At 48.4% G+C, this 17,038-nt stretch overlaps 5 protein-coding genes and 1 long non-coding RNA gene across 7 annotated transcripts; 4 read left to right on the top strand and 2 right to left on the bottom strand.

Annotated features, from left to right (window-relative positions):
- Nucleotides 1-25: 25 nt before the first annotated feature.
- On the bottom strand, nt 26-1,242 carry LOC136193364 (uncharacterized). The gene is made up of 2 exons (XR_010671316.1): nt 757-1,242; nt 26-657 (listed from the first exon to the last, which is right to left on the bottom strand). It is a non-coding gene; the product is annotated as an uncharacterized lncRNA (long non-coding RNA).
- On the top strand, nt 1,235-5,443 carry LOC136193361 (uncharacterized). Its single transcript, XM_065982249.1, has 25 exons — nt 1,235-1,405; nt 1,466-1,527; nt 1,624-1,710; nt 1,769-1,793; nt 1,845-1,965; nt 2,014-2,165; nt 2,221-2,320; nt 2,378-2,436; nt 2,491-2,616; nt 2,680-2,770; nt 2,819-2,909; nt 2,959-3,003; nt 3,065-3,155; nt 3,207-3,289; nt 3,342-3,414; nt 3,474-3,499; nt 3,557-3,665; nt 3,717-3,875; nt 3,934-4,050; nt 4,109-4,216; nt 4,268-4,609; nt 4,662-4,783; nt 4,838-4,998; nt 5,049-5,121; nt 5,181-5,443. Exons 1-25 carry the CDS (start codon nt 1,312-1,314, stop codon nt 5,367-5,369), a joined length of 2,706 nt encoding a protein of 901 aa, XP_065838321.1. The 5' UTR covers nt 1,235-1,311; the 3' UTR covers nt 5,370-5,443.
- A 68-nt stretch (nt 5,444-5,511) lies between these two features.
- On the top strand, nt 5,512-9,296 carry LOC136193362 (cGMP-inhibited 3',5'-cyclic phosphodiesterase 3B-like). The gene is made up of 10 exons (XM_065982250.1): nt 5,512-6,212; nt 6,273-6,533; nt 6,595-6,818; nt 6,899-7,259; nt 7,318-7,432; nt 7,506-7,607; nt 7,836-7,969; nt 8,016-8,105; nt 8,158-8,361; nt 8,630-9,296. The coding sequence occupies exons 1-10, from the start codon at nt 5,586-5,588 to the stop codon at nt 9,215-9,217; spliced, it is 2,706 nt and encodes a 901-aa protein (XP_065838322.1). The 5' UTR covers nt 5,512-5,585; the 3' UTR covers nt 9,218-9,296.
- Nucleotides 9,297-10,086: 790 nt separating this feature from the next.
- On the bottom strand, nt 10,087-12,078 carry LOC136192723 (low-density lipoprotein receptor-related protein-like). 2 transcript variants are annotated; one of them, XM_065981411.1, is made up of 6 exons: nt 11,747-12,078; nt 11,243-11,488; nt 10,941-11,192; nt 10,657-10,896; nt 10,339-10,599; nt 10,087-10,274 (listed from the first exon to the last, which is right to left on the bottom strand). In XM_065981411.1, exons 1-6 carry the CDS (start codon nt 12,054-12,056, stop codon nt 10,174-10,176), a joined length of 1,410 nt encoding a protein of 469 aa, XP_065837483.1. In that variant the 5' UTR covers nt 12,057-12,078; the 3' UTR covers nt 10,087-10,173. The 2 variants fall into 2 exon arrangements, with proteins under 2 accessions (XP_065837483.1, XP_065837484.1); XM_065981412.1 differs by having other exon boundaries at nt 10,093-10,247.
- Nucleotides 12,079-12,216: 138 nt separating this feature from the next.
- LOC136192722 (uncharacterized) lies at nt 12,217-14,085 on the top strand. Its single transcript, XM_065981410.1, has 2 exons — nt 12,217-13,319; nt 13,378-14,085. The coding sequence occupies exons 1-2, from the start codon at nt 12,268-12,270 to the stop codon at nt 14,015-14,017; spliced, it is 1,692 nt and encodes a 563-aa protein (XP_065837482.1). The 5' UTR covers nt 12,217-12,267; the 3' UTR covers nt 14,018-14,085.
- Nucleotides 14,086-14,247: 162 nt separating this feature from the next.
- LOC136192715 (stabilizer of axonemal microtubules 4-like) lies at nt 14,248-16,583 on the top strand. Its single transcript, XM_065981405.1, has 11 exons — nt 14,248-14,508; nt 14,576-14,729; nt 14,782-14,895; nt 15,017-15,077; nt 15,133-15,239; nt 15,290-15,370; nt 15,425-15,529; nt 15,580-15,683; nt 15,741-15,825; nt 15,884-15,972; nt 16,292-16,583. The coding sequence occupies exons 1-11, from the start codon at nt 14,276-14,278 to the stop codon at nt 16,518-16,520; spliced, it is 1,362 nt and encodes a 453-aa protein (XP_065837477.1). The 5' UTR covers nt 14,248-14,275; the 3' UTR covers nt 16,521-16,583.
- Nucleotides 16,584-17,038: the final 455 nt, after the last annotated feature.

The raw sequence follows: 17,038 nt of genomic DNA, 5'->3' as shown, positions 1-17,038 counted from the left end.
GAGATACACTTTTGGAATCACAAAATGCAGATCAACGAAATTTTAATTAGTGAAGCCCTGGATGATCTTACTGTACCCTCAAGTGATCACTGTAAGAAATTAACTCAAATCAATACGCAAAACTCAATTCAATTCAATAAATAAACTCTACAGTCTTCCAATTTTTTTCAGTAGTTCTATGACTCTTTTTGAAGCTTTGGCGTTCTCCTTTGGGATGAATCGTAGGCTTTCTTCTGCCCTTTGGATTGTGAAAGAAGGATGTGCGATTGGCAATCGCATCTCCTTTATTCCAAGCACATGATCGGCGTCTTCACTTTGCCATCCAATCAGAATCTCCTTTATTCCAAGCACATGATCGGCGTCTTCACTTTGCCATCCAATCTCCTTCTTCAATTTTCGCCAATTCTGCGCCACCAGCTTTGCCTTCCCAAAATCTAACTTCAATAAATCTGACAATTTTTTCTCGTTCTTTTCAAGGTTGGGAATCGTAATGTGTCGAAACATAATGCCTGTGGTGTGACGCAGCCTGCCATGAATCGCTTTTTCTAACTCAAAAGCGCACTGTCCGATCATCCCAATGGACCGTCCCTCAGCGATATCATCCTTCAGCGCTGCGATGTCGTTCTTATGATCCGCCTTCAGCTTCTCATGATCCGCCTTCATCGCTGCGATGTCGTTCTTATGATCCGCCTTCATCGCTGCGATGTCGTTCTTATGATCCGCCTTCATCGCTGCGATGTCGTTCTTATGATCCGCCTTCATCGCTGCGATGTCGACTCTCAAGCTTCGAATTCCCGAAAGCGTGAGGATGACGACGCTCGATAAAGAAAGAACGAGTTCCTCGAGCTTTTGTACGATTTCTTCATCTGGTTGCGCGGCGGATTCCATAATTTGCTTCTGACAAGCGGCAAGATCCTCTCTTTCCGATGCCGTCAACGCGTGATTCTCGGTCAGCTCACGACTGACGGCGTTTGCACACGAATGAAGACGTTCTTTGAGATGTCGCCACCGACGCGTCGCGTCGTTGCTGGCGAAGGTCGTCAGGCTCGCGACACGGTAGCTTCGAGACACACTCCTGGACGTAGAGGCCGGGAGGAAACGCATCGCAATAGCGTACGATGAAAAAAATAGACGAAAAGTCGCGAAAATCGCGGATCGACGAAGAAGCAGCATGTCGGCAGGTAGCCTAAGTGTGATCACGTGACACTAAGCATCTGCGCAGAGCCTTATTTTTATTATACGGCTCGGGCAAATGGTCCAGTCGGTCCAGTCCCACCTGCAAAGTCACGAGGTTCCCTGCGCAACAGCAGAATGAGCAGCGTCGTTTTTCTCGCCGTTTTCGCCCTTCTCTTGTCGCCTTCGGCCGGAATTACGTGCAACGAAGAAGGAATTCGAAGAGACTGCGGTAAGGTTCCACTTTCTAAACCGACGCAGCATCGCGATGTCTCTCTTTCGCTTTTTCTAGGCTATTTAGGCATACAGGAGCCAGAGTGCGAGAAAAAAGGATGTTGCTGGCATCCAACTCAGGTAAGAGCTTCTCCCCAAGTGCCGAACCCAAGCCACGCCCTCGAGGAAAATGAAAGCAAAGTGCCTCCAGGTCTACAATCTGATTTCTTTTCTTAGGATCATTCGCCGTGGTGTTTTTATTCTAATCCGAGTCCCACCGCTTATACAGTCAAAACAATTCAAAAGACGACCACAGGACTTCAGGTGACCAGACAATATCTAATTTATTATTATTATTGTTGTTTAAATATTTCTTTATTAGATGTCTCTCGACATGAATGACACCAGTATAGAGTACTTAGATTCTGAAAAGCTCTCTATGCCTATTGGCTCTTCAGGCTCCGGGCCATTCGGTCCTCCCATCACGCCTCTCACCGTTTCCATCGACATGGAGACGAGCGACCGACTTCACGTCAAAATCGTCGATTCTAACAACAAAAGATGGGAAATACCGACTCAGTGAAAATCATATATTTTTGACGTCATATTTTGAGAGTTCTCCTTTAGATTCGTCCCGTCGCCCGAAACGCCAACGGCCGCTCCCGCCTCCACTCAATACACCGTTTCGACGGCATCGGTCGGCGAACCGTTTTGGTTTGCCATTGTGAGATCATCGAACAACGAAACCGTTTTCAATACGTCCGGCTCATTCAACTCCCGTATAATTAATTAAGTTCGAGGTCTCGTTTCTAAATAGTCGATCTTCTCTTTTAGTTATATTCGAAGATCAGTACTTGGAGATTAGCACCTCTCTTCCTTCGGATGCAAACATCTACGGTCTAGGCGAACACGTTTGTCCTTTGAGACTGAATAAGTGACGTCAAACGTCTTTGTTCCTCGCATGTTGTTGACTCTCTTCTTTCTCTTGTAGAGGTCAGACGTATACGTTGTGGAACTTTGACACTGCAACGCCTGAAAATCTCAATCTATGTATGATATATGTCTTAACCTGTGTGTCTGATGTTTGACTCTTCGTTTTTCTAGATGGGTCGCATCCCTTTTATCTGGATCTTCGCTCTTCTGCTATGGCGCACGGCGTATTCTTGTGTAATAGCAACGGTATGGACGTGTCGGTCGACAACGATTTGCTGACGTATAAAGTCATTGGAGGTACAATTAATTATAAGATGTGAATAGACGTCACAAGATCTATCTATCTATCTATCTATCTAGGTGTTTTTGATTTTTATTTCTTTCTTGGACCTGAGCCTGAAGCTGTCATACAGCAATATCAGGAAGTGATTGGAAGACCTCACATGCCTCCGTAACAAACTGAATTATTTTCGTTTCTAATATTTATATACCGTTTTAGATATTGGGCTCTTGGATTTCATCAGAGTCGCTATGGCTTTAAGAACGTCCAAGCTTTGCAAACCGTTGTAGCCAAATACGCCGAGGATAAGGTCAGCTATTTATTTATTATAGAGAACTTTGTTATGGAGATGCAAATAGATTCCTCTTGATACAATATGGAACGATATTGATTACATGGATGGCGTAAGTCAATACAGTCCTACGTGTTTCTTCAAAGAGCCTCGCCTTTTGTGCGTTTCCCTAGTATAAAGATTTCACTTTGGATCCCAACAATTATCCTCAATCCGAGTTAAGCCAATTCGTCGATCAGCTGCACAAGAATGGGCAGCACTATGGTACTACTCTCGAATAAATTGAATTTTGATTTGGATCTTTGTCCATCTAAGTTGTGATCGTTGATCCCGGAATCAAGAACGAGAAAGGATACAAGGCGTACGACGACGGCGTTCAGGCAGGAGTTTTTATCAAGGCAAAATAGATTCCAGTGTTTATTTCGATTCTAAATATTTAGTCTGTTTTAGGATAAAAATGGTCAAATTTTTATTGGAAAGGTCTGGCCAGGAAACACGGCCTTCCCCGATTTTTTTAATCCAGGTAAGGCTTTACGTCTAAGATCAGGATGACATATAATCATTTTTATTTGTCTATTGCAGGCAGTTTTAAATACTGGCAAGATCAAGTACTTCTTTTATTGGGTGCTAATAGATGTGCCAAAAACAGTCTTCTCTCTTCTCAGATTGCCTCCCTAATGAAACTCGTCTCGGTCGACGGACTCTGGATCGATATGAACGAAATCAGCAATTTTTGCAACGGCGAATGCACGTCGAGCGGCGTCGACAACACCCGTCAGAAATCGTTTAATAAATAAAACTCTATCCATTAATCTTTTTTCATAGTTAAGAAGAGACGAAGCGAACGAATAGGATTTAATCCCACTGATCCTCCCTATGGGATCAACAATCAGGGAGGTCACGCTCCGTTGAATACAAAGACGTTGGATCAAGACGCGACTCACTACGGCGGCGTAGTGGAGTACAACGTTCACAATTTATTTGGTAATTTAAATAATATGTGGCGCGTGGCTGTATCAAGTATTTATTGATTTTATACTAGGTTTGATGGAAGCCATGGCAACCGATTACGCGTTGAGAAATTTGACGGGAAAGCGATCCTTTGTGTTGAGCCGATCGACATTTCCCGGCTCGGGTCGTCACACGGCTCATTGGTCAGGTAAATAAGTGTAGATAGTACTGGATGAAGGAACTCCATTTTTACACGTGTTCCTTAGGAGATAACCACGCTACGTTTGACGACTTGTATTACAGCATACCGGGAATGCTCAACTTTCAAATGTTTGGAATTCCACTTGTCGGATCAGACATATGTGGTTTTATTGGTCGGTGGAGTACACACATAGATTCTTCATATATCGTCGTTTCTCCTATAGGTGATACAAACGAGGAGCTGTGCGGTCGTTGGATGCAACTGGGCGCGTTCTATCCCTTCTCGCGCAATCACGACGATATTCACGATCCCGATCAGGAGCCGTATCTGTGGCCGAGCGTCATTGCCATCAGTCGCGACATTCTTAGCGTTCGATACAGCCTCCTGCCGTACTATTACACCCTCTTCTATTACGCTCATCGACCCGTCGTGGCGACGGCACCGCCAGCCGCTACAGTGACTCGCCCACTGTTTTTTGAATTTCCCAACGACTCCAAAACGTACGGTATCGATAAACAGTTCATGGTAGGAAGTGGATTGCTCATTAGTCCAGTTCTCAATCAAGGTAGTTACACCGTAAAAAGAGACTAATACTATGTATATCTGCGTTTATGAAGGGTCTACTTCGGTCCAGGCGTATTTTCCTCAAGGACGGTGGTACGACTTTTTCACGAACGCTACGGTATCCGAATCAGGAGGCGAAACGATGGAGCTCAGCACCCCTATGGATCAGATTCAGGTAGAGACACTAAATTGTCTATGTACGTATACATATTTTATTTTTATACAATAGGTGCACGTTCGAGGCGGAGTCACCATTCCTATGCAAGAACCGGAAATGACGACGACCGCTTCTCGTCTCAATCCCTATCGACTTCTCGTTGCCCTTGACAACGGCGGAGCGTCGAACGGAAGTATATATCTCGACGATGGAATTTCCCTCGACATGTCAAAGTAAACAACTTCGCGATGCGCGTCTATCTTTATTCTAAAGGTGTTCGCAGCTCGACACTTGTTACGTACGTCACTTCGACGGCATCTGGGAGAATGACGTTGACCGCTCAACCCCAAGGAAGCGTAAGGCCCACCTGCCTCGTTTCTTAACCTAATATTTATGTTGTGTTCTGTTTTGATAGTACGTGACGGCGTCGAGTCCGCCTTTGAATACGGTCGTCTTTCTCGGCCTTTCGACGGCGCCTAAATCGGTTTCTGTCAACGGAAAGGATCTCAGTTCGAGTCAAATGGCGTACAGTTCGTCTACGAATACGCTGACGTTGACTGATTTGAATATTTCCATGGCTAAGCCTGCGAGCATAGTTTGCTAGATTCACGCCCGGCTGTCTAGCCACGTGGGCCCGAAGGGAAAGACGTCATCGTATGATTAACGGGCATTAATTAACTCTCGCGTTCGCTGCCCATCGCGATCGATTGGCGTCCTGCAGAAGCGGTTCTGCGACAGTTATAGAAAAACGAGCGAACGAGACGACTTCTCCCATCGGCAATAGCGCGAAACGAAGACGAGGTCGACGGGGGCGAAAAACATGTCGTTTCGAACCCGAAACGTCGGCGTCGGGCTCCTCGTCATCACTACCAATCTACTCGGACTAATTCAACTGGCCAACTTGAACTCCCTGCGCGCGGTCGGAGCGCTTCTATGCGTGGCGAGCACCTACTATTGGTGGTTCACCTCGTGCATCAGCAACAGCGACGCGTCCGCGACAGTACGCGTACTTGCTAAATCGTTCAGCGCGCTTGTTCTCGCCGATGCAATTACCGAAGGCGCGTCTTGGTTCTGGCTCGAATGGAGCGCGAACGTCGATTGGTCGAGCGCGGTGTCGTTGACGCTCGTTCTCGCGCCGTGTCTCTGCCCACTTGCGGGCTTGCCGTTTTGGCACGCAGCTTTATTTACCGTTGCTAGCGTCGTCTGTCGCCTGCTCGTCGTTCGCTCGATCGCCGCGACGCTTCGATCGCGCGTTCTTCTCGTTCCCTTCGTCGGTTTTCTCAGCGCTTCGTTCGCCGCCGTTCTCGCCGTCAGCGAAAAGAACGTCATGGAAGACGAAAACGTTTCGGGAGTGGTCGCTTCGGCGGAAATAGACAATAGGAAGCTCGTCGAAATGAGGCCTAAGCTACAGAGGCGTCGTCATACGGCGAGCACCCTCCCCACGCACGTATGACAACAACGACACATAGAAAAAGAAAAAAACGAGTTCTCCGCTTCTTTTTTTCAGGCTCCTTCGTCTGGACTCGACGTCGCGACGATCATCGAAGCGCACGGTCTACTCGAGGAAGCGATCGCCGGCGCCCCGCACGTTTTGAAGAGCCGATTGGAGTCGATCGCCAAATTGCTCGCCACCCAAGCACCTGCAATGAATCTAAATCCGAATCAGGACTTGCATCCCCTCGTTCTAACGTCGACGTTGCCTTCCGATTGCAACGGCGACGCCGCCGACGACGAGAACGACGACTACGACGAAGCGGCGAGCGTTAACGTAAGTACCCGGCATAGTGACTGAAACCCGGCCGGCGAAATGACTGAATTTTCTCTTTCAGTCAGCCTCGTCCGTGCGACATCGTCGAAATCGCCACGGAACGTTTACGACGGTGACCGACCCCATGGGACTCCCCCAGTGGGAGGCGCAGCCGACCGAGTTGCGATCGCGCGCGAGCACGCTCCAATTTCGACGCGGAACGCGCGCCAATCGCGACTCGCCGCTCGCCGACGTCTTCTGGAAGCGATCGAAGAGCGACGGAAACGATAAAACGAAGAAAAACGAGTACGACGGGGGAAAAAACAAGGGGGGGGGGGGGGGGGGGGGGGGCGGAACGGTGACCCGTTTTTTTCTTCGTCTCGCAGACGTTGGACGCCTCGAATACTGTCTCTTTCGGCGAACGGAAGAGAAAGATCGCGATCAGTCGATTATTCGTCGTCGCATTTTAATGGAATCAGCGAGAGGAGAGCGTCGAGTTCGAGTCCCGTCGACTCTCAGAAATTGCTTACTAGCACCGAAAGGGTGGCTTCGGTTCTCGAAGAAACCGTTGAGAAAGAGAACTACGACGATGATGATGATAATGATGATGATGATGATGATGAGAATGACGGGATTTTCTTTCCCGCGCCGCCGTTGGCGATTGGGCAACTTTTGAAATCGATCGAAGATTGGAATTTTGAAATTTTCAAATTAGCCGAATTGAGTTCGGATCACGTTCTCAGCGTGGTAATGAGGCGGGAGGCACGTGACACGTTCATTTGGAATTTTTTTTTTCCCCTTTCAGTTGGCCAGTCACGTTTTCGTCAAGAGCGGACTGACGGAGACGTTTCGACTTCCCTCGCGAAAATTCGCCGCCTACTTCCAAGCCATCGAATCGGGCTATCACGAAGACAATTCATGTACGTTGTCGTTTTGTCGTGTAAGAGAAGAGCCTTCATATGAACTCTCTCTCTCTCTCTCTCTCTCCTTTAGACCATAATCGGATTCACGCTGCCGACGTCCTGCACTCTTCCTATTATCTGATTACGTCTCCGGTGCCAGGATTTGCAGCCGATTCGCCTCTGAGTCCTATAGGTGAGTTGTTTGATGACCACCTTTTGGTATATCATGAGAAGCCCGCTATAAGAAGAACCTTTCCTTATTATGTTAGTCGTCTTGTTCAATTAAGGGAGGAGGTCCTATATACATAGTAGACAACGGGATGCATTGTCAAGTAACAGTCAATGCAAACAGAGTGTAGTACTTTATGTATACTTTATTGTACGACACGGGCTTCTTATCTAAGTCTCTCTTCTCTTTTAGATAGTGGAGTTGGCGAGGGGTCGGGTAGTAGTAGCACTCAGACGGACAGCTACGAAGAGACGTCGTTTCCGGGTTCCCATCGGCCGATCGACGAGGATTCGAGTCCGCTCTTTATCGCCTTTCCCCCGCTCGAGGTTTCACTTCGTATAAATATGACGTCTTATTGATGTATTTCTTTAGATCATGGCTCTTCTGATTGCCGCGGCGATTCACGACTACGATCATCCGGGAAGGACGAATGCGTTTCTCGTTGCCACGACGCACGAACTGGTTATTAGAAACCTATGGTCTCTTATATATTTTGTCTATGTTTTTCCTATAGGCTGTTCTATATAACGACTATTCGGTGCTGGAGAACCATCACGTGGCTTCAGCGTGGAAACTTCTTCTCTCGAGCGAACGATTCAATTTTCTGCAGCACTTAGAAGCGGCCGAATTGAAACGCCTCCGATATCTAGTCGTCGAACTCGTCCTATCGACCGACCTGAAAAAACACTTTGACATCCTGGCCAATTTCTCAGCAAAAGTACGTAGAGAAAGAGATCTGATATGGATCTGATATGCTTATTGTGTACGTACGCAATTACACGTTGTAAAAAGAGATCAGATGTGGATCTGATATGCTTATCGTGTACGTACACAATTACACGTTGTACGCACATGTGCATATGTTCCTACATACAGTACGCTCTCACATAGGTACATGTACGTACACGTGTATATATGCATACATTCTTATGTACTTACACTCTCTCTAAGTCTTCGTACGCTTTTCTAATCTCTCCTTTCTATAGTGCGATTCGCTCGACTGGTCGTCCGAACAAGATCGTCTCCTCCTTCTTCAAATGATCATCAAAATGGCCGACATCAATACGCCGGCGAAACCGCATCCGATTCAAGTGCGCTGGACGGAGTTGATATCGCGCGAGTTCTACGCCCAAGGCGACGACGAGAAACGGCTCGGTATGCCCGTCGAGCAATTCATGGATCGCGACGAGCCCAATTTGGCTCGACTTCAAGTCGGTTTCATTCGAAATCTCGTCGCTCCTTTGTATAACGGATTCGCGCGCGTGGGACTGTTGCCGGGACGACGCGAGCGAATCGCTCCCGATTGCGCGCCGGGCGACGATGCTGCTCAGGCGATCGAAGCCGATTCGGCGAAGAGCGAGGCGAAGTTTCGGTTTGTAAGTCCTCTTTTGGAGAATTTGCAGGAGAATTTTAATATTTGGGAGGAGAGGGTATTGGAGGAGCAGATTGCCGCCGAAAAGGAACGATTTCGTTTTATTGCTAAGACGGCCGCTTTGAAAGCGCTCAAACGGATGGGATTGGACGCTGTAGCGGAGGACGTGCTAAGTACGCGTATAAATAATGCAACGGAGTGAAATGTGTAGTGTCGTGACGCAGAGTTTTTATTTCTTTTTGCTTTTTGTCTAATTAATTAAATATAATGGCTTCACTGTGCGGAGGCCCCTGGCCGGGGGTTTTCTTCTCTTTCGTCGAGCTGCTACAGTAGGACAAGTCCCTCAGGCATAAGAACATCCGGAAGTGGTCTAGCGTACGCTAACCTCGGTTTCTCTTTCCGCAGTGGCTATTGTTACGACAGTTTCTGAGCGCCAGTCTAGCGCACTATAGCTGCAGTCTAGCATTATAAAGTCCTGCGATAACGCTGCGTTTCCAGGGATGACGCGATAGCTCAACGGGCAGGGGGGGGGGGGTGCTGGGAGGGGACCGAATGCAGAAACCACGGGGCACGTGACGGGTCGGGGTTCGAATCACGAAGCGTTCTCTTTTTTTTTTCTTTTTTTTCTTTTTCTTTCTGTACCTAACCGGCGATATACGATCACCCGCGACTGTGGCTTAACCGCCCGTAGCATGGTGGTTCCAGGGGGGCGAAGCCCCCCTCTGCGACCTATGCTCATTGGGGCGGTTAAGCCCGGAGCGGGGCCGCCACAGATACCAGTAAGGTTTAGGGTTAGGGTTGGGTTAGGTACATGAAAAAAACGCTTTATAAGCTCTCTACTCTATAGTGCGCTAGACTGTCGTAACAATAGCCTCAGAGGTCCAGTTACGACTGTCGTAACAATAGCCACTGCCTTCTCTTTCTTCGTTTTCGGTCGACCACGGGCAACGTTAGCTCATGCGGAGTCAGAAATCGAACGAAGGAACTTCACCGACTCCTCGCGCGTTTGTCGAAGCGTACGTCACAATTCTAATTCGTGTGCGATTTGAACAAGACACCGTAGACTCGCTGGCAAACAGAAAAAGAAACACCAAACACCAAGAGCGCGTTCATGCGAGCCAAACTGCATGAGTCTTCCACGTGGCGACTCAGTAGAGTCTAGTAGGCAAGAAAGAAAACGGCAACGAACCACGTGACGGCAAGAGAGGATACTCTCTCTGCTCCACCGGGTGCTGGGGGTGCTGTGGATGCTGTGGGTGCTGGGGGGAGGGGGGAGAGCAACACCATCAAAAAAAAAGTGAGATTTTATATTTTTCATTTTACCGTAATAACATTCCGACGTGTTGAAATTTTTCTGGTATAGCGTGCAATTCGCGTCGACCGACGCGCAGACGCACGTCTCCAAAGCCGGCGTCGCATCCGAAGCCGCTTTCAAGGCACTTTTGCAAGAATCCGTGCAATCGCTCTTCAATCCCGTCTTGATGACGTTAGCACAGGCATTCAAATAATTCTGAATGTCGGTGTCACACTGTTGTTGATTGTGAGAACACTCAGCGGAAATTTTCGAACATAGACGCTTGCCACCTGCCAACCCCCAAAAAAAGAATTCTAATCGAGAGTTGACCGTTCTCTCTCTCTCACCAAAACAGCCTTTTTCGAAATTCGTTTGATTCGACGTGCATTTGGCCGTGCCGCACGCGCAGAAGGCAAAGTCGGGAAACGCGTCGTACAACTTGTCCAAACTGGTGCGACAATTCTTCGTGCAGTCAGCGGCCTTACCCGACCGAAAAACGGCGTCGCAGTATTTCAGGTGGTCATCGAGAGCGGCAGTGCACATGGGATCAGACTTGCACTTCGCAACGCCAACCGCATCACAACCCCCTATTGAATAATATAATAATAATAATTAATAGTCTTCTGATTACCGTAGCATGTAGCGACTCTTTTCTGTTCGTCTGTGCAGCTCTGTTGACTGTTCGATTGGCAATCGCAGAACTCGCTGAAATAGGGTTCTGCTGTTGCTAGAGCGTCCAGACTGGCGCGGCAAGCAGCTGAACAGGTGCTCGTAGTTCCCTCGATGAGAGACCCGCAGTCTTTTGTATAGTCGTTCAGATACGGTTGGCACGTTGGATCGTTGTAGCAGTACTGCCCAACGGAGGCGCACGTAAAGCCTATGCCTATAGAAGTGTTATGCACCATAGTCTTACTACGTTTTCGCGTCACTCACAATTTCTAGTATAGTTCTGCGCCGCTGTACATTCTGTTTCCCCGCCGCACGAGCACGTTCGCAGCTTGGGCTGTTGAATCAGCAGAGCATTCAGACTACTTTGGCAAGACGTTGTGCAGCTTGTTGTTCGTCCGTTGATAAGAGCACTGCAGGCAAATAAATAGTTGCTCCAGGCCTTATTGCAGTTGGTGTTATTAAGACAGTCCACAACGAGATCGTTGCAAAATAATGCCGGAAGAGTGACACCTAAAAGAAACGAGTCGATTTTTAAATAATTAATATTAATAAACTTTCATGACGAATTAATTTATTTATTCCTATTATCGCCCTTGGGCCTACTGAATTTTTCAACGAGGATCGATCGTGGATGATTTGTTCTCGCACGTGCAGGTGTTGCACCTCAATCTCTTTAGCGAGATCGATCTTTGTCTCTGTAACCTACACCTTTTATGTGCTAATGCATGTTGGTTTCCTTCTACAAGCGTAGCGAATGCAAATCCTTACCGCGGCAAGCTTTGGCGATGTTTCGCTGTTGATTCGAGCACGAATAGTCGGTGCACACACAGTCGGCGAAAGCCGGATGGGATCGAAGTAGTTCGGCGCGCGAGGCATTGCATTGGGGCGTACAGTGGGACGAGAGTCCGCTTGCGTACGCTTCTCTGCAAGCGTTGCGCTGCTGCGTAAAAGCTTGTTTGCACGTGATGTTCTGCTGGCATACGGTCGCGGCAGTGGCGCAATTCTCTGGCGCGGCGGTTGCGGCGGAGAAAAGAATCTGGACAGCGAAGGCCAGAACAGCGAATGAAACCGGCGTCATGATGTATGCAGACTGACTAACACGGAAGGGTTTCAGCTATTAATATCCACAGTCGATCGCACCATCCATGGTCGCACCTCCAACAAATTAATTAATTAATTAATTTATTGGAGCTCCTCTCTGTCGACGGACACGCCTTGCGTGCAGTTGATATAAAACAGAGCCAGGGGCCGCTCTCTCCGACCTCGGGAGCGACGGCAACGTCAGCCCTATGTTCTTTCTACTCCTAATCGTCGTCGCTGTCGACGCGGGACGCGAATCGTTCGCGCGATTCTCGACCGAAGCTCGAGGTGCGATCAACACAGCCGATATGACGTCAATGACGACGTCAATCGTCTTCTTTGCCGTCGTCTCCTCCACTTCGAGCTTCGACGACTCGCAATCGCACCTATTCGACGGCGCAACTCGAACACCCGCATTTCTTCCTAGTCCCACCTATCGACGATCGTCGTCTATCGTCGTTTCGTCGACGCCGCTTCGTCCGACGGCAGTTCGTCCTTCAGCGAAGACTTCGCCGTTTATCGTCATAGCAACGTCTACGTCACTCGCAGCGACGACGTCGCTTTCGAACACGCCCCTTCCGACTAGCGTTCCCTCGACTACGATAAGTCCTCGTTCGAGTGACTACGTTATATGCAATGAGATGGAAAGCGGCGTGGGCGCGTGCGTGTGCTTTGGATGCCCGCAGCGCAAGGACTTGGACTGCTGCATTGGGTTGCTTGGAAATGAAGGCGTTGCTGAATACGCTGGAGTTTCCATCGGTTTTGTCAATCTCACTCGATACGCGTACGAACGTGACGTCGAGATGTCGTTCAGGAGTGCCGTCGCCGAGGCGACGAAAATGTATTGTTTGTCTCAAAATGCAATGACGTGTAATTTTTCGAGAACAGACGTCGTCGTTTTTCTTCTGGAAGAGCGAGACGCTTACGACGGTCTATTCGTCAACGTGGCTGTCAATAATAGCCAATCAGTCGACACAGGATCATGGAGGAAGCGGAGAGATGCAAACTTGAATTATCTTTCTAGTGATGTCTTGGTTCAGGCTTTGCTGTCTGGCAAGGATCGACTTTCTTCAGCAACTGGCTACCTTGTCTCGACTGTGTATCGATATTCAGACAACAGAAGTGTTGTGATTGCAACGACTGAACCGCCTTCGAGTGATTCAGATCGAAATCTGATCATTGTGATTGCTACGTGCGTGTCGTTCGGCGCGATCGCAGGCATTGCTATCATTGTCTACTCCTGCTATCAATGCGTGACGAAGTAAGCATAAAGGCGACCCTTGTTGCATTAATTATTTAATTGGATATTTTTTATTTAGAATGAAACACTATGACGTTAAGAATTCCAGCGAAAGGGAACGACAGAACGTCGAGCTAAAACCGCTTCGAGCCCCTGAAGAAAAGTCAACGATTGACGGCCACAACGGTCTAACATCGCAACCTCACAGCTCCCAACACCTTCTCCCCTTCGTCCCCGCCGAAGAAGACGAAGACGGGCCAACAGTCGTCGCCTCCTCGAACGGACACACCCACACCATCATGTCCCCGGCGGTGCGCATCGATCGAACGCCGTCGCCGCGCGGCGCCGGAATACGTCGTCTCCCCAGCATACCAGTCAACGAAGACCTAAACAGAGCGGGCACTCGTCGACCGACTCAGAAGCAACGCATCTCTCAGATTCTAGGTAGGTCGAAAGTGTCGGCGGTCGATGACGACGAACTGGCGCCGCCGCCGCGACGGCGCAGTCGTGTCGCCTACGCGGACGAGATCGTTTCGTCTGACGGCGGGCATCCGTCGACGCTTCTCACGCAGAGTTTACCGTCTCCGAAGCCGATTCTTGCTCCGTTGTCCAAGTCGCGTCAGCTGGCGACGGTGCAGACTACTGAGTTGCTAAGGAAACCGGCTAGGCGATTACCTGATTTGCCGCCTGTTAGGGGTAGTAGCACTATACCAATATGAATTTTATTATTATTAGGCTCTAAACACACTGTGCCAGTGTGTCGATTAAATTTCTATATCATATATGAGACAATCCTGGGTGGGTTGGGTGGGGGTGTGGCTGGGAGAGGCTGGGAGAGGTAATCTCCTACACATTGTTTTAGCTGGTGCGCATGCTCTTTTAAATTTTCGGCGTCTCGTGAGATAATTTAGCCAACGCGCCACGTCGCTATGGCACTGCATCTCCCGTACAACGTCAACCGACTTGTAAACAAGAACATGTCTGCGGCGGGACTCCACCAGTACGGAGCTCCCACACAGCACATGCTAGCCAGTCGTGGAGCCGAAAAAGATCGATTGAATTTCTATTCGACTACGTACTCCATAAACCACGGCAAGACCGGTTTCAATCCCAGGTCGGGGAAACATTACGGCACGGGATATCTCGCGAATTTTCGTCCTGCGACCTACTACACTCGAAGCGTAGACGAGCACGATAATCCTGTACTGGGGTGAGCGTAATGTCATTGATTCAATGATTTGTTCTCACGTGACGTTGCCGGTCGGGGCCCCCATCAGGAAAATTCTCGAAAGGGAGCATGGATCGATCACCACGCGCGATTATCGGCCAGTTACCGGTCCAACGGGGAAAGAAGCAATGCCCGAGAGCGTTTACATGGTCAAAAGTGGCTTCGTGAGAGAATTTCCGACGACGACGCCGCGAACAAAAGACGTTAGTCGATCACACGTACACAGAACGAGTTAGAAATGAGATTCTATCTAAGGTCAGTGCCGTGTGCGTTGATACGCGCGAGAGGGGACCCGTTCTGCCGAAACACGTCCCCCATCTCGAACAGACAAGACCAAAGGACCCAATCCAATCGGAAAACAAAGGCCACGTCAGTATTTAGTCCTAAATCAGATTACGAAAAATAATTTTATTAATTAAGTAATTAAATTAAATTATTTTATTAACTTATTATATTATAAAGAGGCGTCTTCTATATCTAATTTTATTAGGGGCCTGGATACATGACGACTGAACATTCGTCACACTACAGGGGTGATCCGTCTGAAAGACGTATGAACTACTTATGAGCAGCTATTCTCTCCTTCTAAGTTGTGTTCTATATTAGAGGACACCTCTCGAAAGTCGGTTGGTTTCAAAGTGGGCTCGGGCTTTACCCATGCCATCAACGTCGAGCCGGTTACGTTTCGGCCCACCGAAGCTCATTTGAATCACGTAGAATCAACGTAGACACGAAAAAAATCAACTGTATTGATTTCCATTAGAGCTACGTGGGGTTGAACGCTATGAGGCCAACGGGAGTAAGCGTCATGCACGGCGACTACAGAACAGGAAAATCCATGACGGTATGGAGTAACGAGAGCATACACATAAATAGTATATTTATTATTGATTGACAGGGACATGAAGCGTTTCCCTTGCTGAGTGCACGGGCTCAATACGATACTGGATATACGACAGGAAATCAACCTAGGCCAGCGTTTACGCCAAGAACGTTAGCTGAGGTGAAATTTTCATATGCAGTTTTCTTTTAATTGACTCATTTTAATTATAGGGCTACACTAACCAGGATGATCTTCATCCGTTGACCCAAGAGCGTATCAGAAAGCGGGATCCCGCTGAATGGGCCAACGTGACTGCGCCAAATAACCGTACAACGTAAGGAGAGCGCCCGGAGGATGTCTCTTTGAATGAGCGCAATGCATTTCTCTGCAGTATGACGCAGGAAACGTTTCGCGGCGAGCAGAGACCGAGAACGAGTCAAGTGGACCAACTCCAGCGCACGGCTGTCGGAAACAAGGCGAGTCAAGTGCCAGAGAAACCTATTTATATTTTTCCTAATGAAGACGTTTCCACAGGAGATGACCGGATTTAGCGAGAACAATGATAAATACACTCAACCTCCTCCACGGGATGCGGATGCATTCAGAAGCCATTATACAAAGCAGTAAGTCGAGCACCTCTATACGAAAAGGCACGCTTGGAAAGTTTCTAATCATACATAACTGTAATCATTGTACTCCTCAAATAATGGTCATACCCTTCTGGCCTCAATATGATGAACACGTGTCTTTTCTCAACACTGATGCATAGTGACTGGAAGCAGTACAAACTGATACTACTGTACCCATAATAGACAGAAATGTAAATGCTCCAATTGCTCTGGTTCTAATGTAGGTAGAATAGAGATGTGTCTCACCCTATAGTCCTCAGTACACTTACGTCACAGACTACCTGTATCTGTCTCACTGTCTCTCCCCTTCTAGTTTCTGGAACAAGACTCACCACTCAGCCAGAGAAGGCTATACGGAAGGCGGAGTCCTTCCCCACGTCACAAACGGCTTCACGAAGAGCACGAGCCTCCACCGAAAAGCCCTCCTACCCCAACTCGACACGCGCGCTCTAATACGATCACTCGACGCCTATCAAGCGAAGAGCGTCCTCAAAAGGGACCCCCTTTACGTCGACGCGACTCACGATGCGAAATTGCACTAAGACTCGATGGAAATTCGTTTCGATTAGGTGGGGGGGGAAAAAAATCTTTACAGGCTTTCCCTCTCAAAACTTTCTCGCTCTAATCAAAATACTTTTTTTTTGATTGTTCGTCTTCGTTTTTTTTCAGGAGTTCGCCGCTTCGCAGGCGTCGATCCAGTCGCTGTAGACGTCGACTGCTTCCGAGAGGTAGTTTATGACCGTTTGGAAGCTTTCTGCGCATATTCGGCACGTTACGGTGCCCGTGTTGCGTTGTCGGTCCAGTTTGACTTCGCACGATTGTTCGTGGTTGCAGAAGGGGCAGTTGAATTGGGTGTCCAGCGCGCCTGTGAGTTTTTTCTTCGGCGGAGGCTTTCTCTTTGCTTTTCGTTTGCCCATTGTTAACGATCGGCGGTGTTGGCGAGTCTTGTGTAAGAGGTAGTTACGTGTGACGCTGGTTTTATACTGCTTTTTGATGCAATTGCAGGGAACGTGGTGCAATGAGACGAATGCGAACCACAGGCATGCGCATTGCGCCGTCG

Source organism: Oscarella lobularis, chromosome 11 (genome assembly GCF_947507565.1).
Source record: "Oscarella lobularis chromosome 11, ooOscLobu1.1, whole genome shotgun sequence".
Classification (NCBI taxonomy): Eukaryota; Metazoa; Porifera; class Homoscleromorpha; order Homosclerophorida; family Oscarellidae; genus Oscarella; species Oscarella lobularis.
The sequence above is the reverse complement of the archived record's forward strand: the minus strand, read 5'-3'. Positions and strand labels throughout refer to the sequence as shown.

Coding starts and splice junctions, on each gene's coding strand:
- LOC136193362 (XM_065982250.1), top strand. CDS start 5,586: ATGTCGTTTCGAACCCGAAACGTCGGCGTCGGGCTCCTCGTCATCACT. Junction 7,260..7,317: donor CGGATCACGTTCTCAGCGTG/GTAATGAGGCGG, acceptor TTCCCCTTTCAG/TTGGCCAGTCACGTTTTCGT. Junction 7,608..7,835: donor TTCGCCTCTGAGTCCTATAG/GTGAGTTGTTTG, acceptor CTTCTCTTTTAG/ATAGTGGAGTTGGCGAGGGG.
- LOC136192722 (XM_065981410.1), top strand. CDS start 12,268: ATGTTCTTTCTACTCCTAATCGTCGTCGCTGTCGACGCGGGACGCGAA. Junction 13,320..13,377: donor TGCTATCAATGCGTGACGAA/GTAAGCATAAAG, acceptor TTTTTTATTTAG/AATGAAACACTATGACGTTA.
- LOC136192715 (XM_065981405.1), top strand. CDS start 14,276: ATGTCTGCGGCGGGACTCCACCAGTACGGAGCTCCCACACAGCACATG. Junction 15,684..15,740: donor GCGCCAAATAACCGTACAAC/GTAAGGAGAGCG, acceptor ATTTCTCTGCAG/TATGACGCAGGAAACGTTTC. Junction 15,973..16,291: donor AGAAGCCATTATACAAAGCA/GTAAGTCGAGCA, acceptor CTCCCCTTCTAG/TTTCTGGAACAAGACTCACC.
- LOC136193361 (XM_065982249.1), top strand. CDS start 1,312: ATGAGCAGCGTCGTTTTTCTCGCCGTTTTCGCCCTTCTCTTGTCGCCT. Junction 1,528..1,623: donor GTTGCTGGCATCCAACTCAG/GTAAGAGCTTCT, acceptor TTCTTTTCTTAG/GATCATTCGCCGTGGTGTTT. Junction 2,321..2,377: donor TGTCCTTTGAGACTGAATAA/GTGACGTCAAAC, acceptor TTTCTCTTGTAG/AGGTCAGACGTATACGTTGT.
- LOC136192723 (XM_065981411.1), bottom strand. CDS start 12,056: ATGACGCCGGTTTCATTCGCTGTTCTGGCCTTCGCTGTCCAGATTCTT. Junction 10,600..10,656: donor TTTCGAAAAAGGCTGTTTTG/GTGAGAGAGAGA, acceptor GGGGGTTGGCAG/GTGGCAAGCGTCTATGTTCG. Junction 10,275..10,338: donor CACGTCGGAATGTTATTACG/GTAAAATGAAAA, acceptor CCCTCCCCCCAG/CACCCACAGCATCCACAGCA.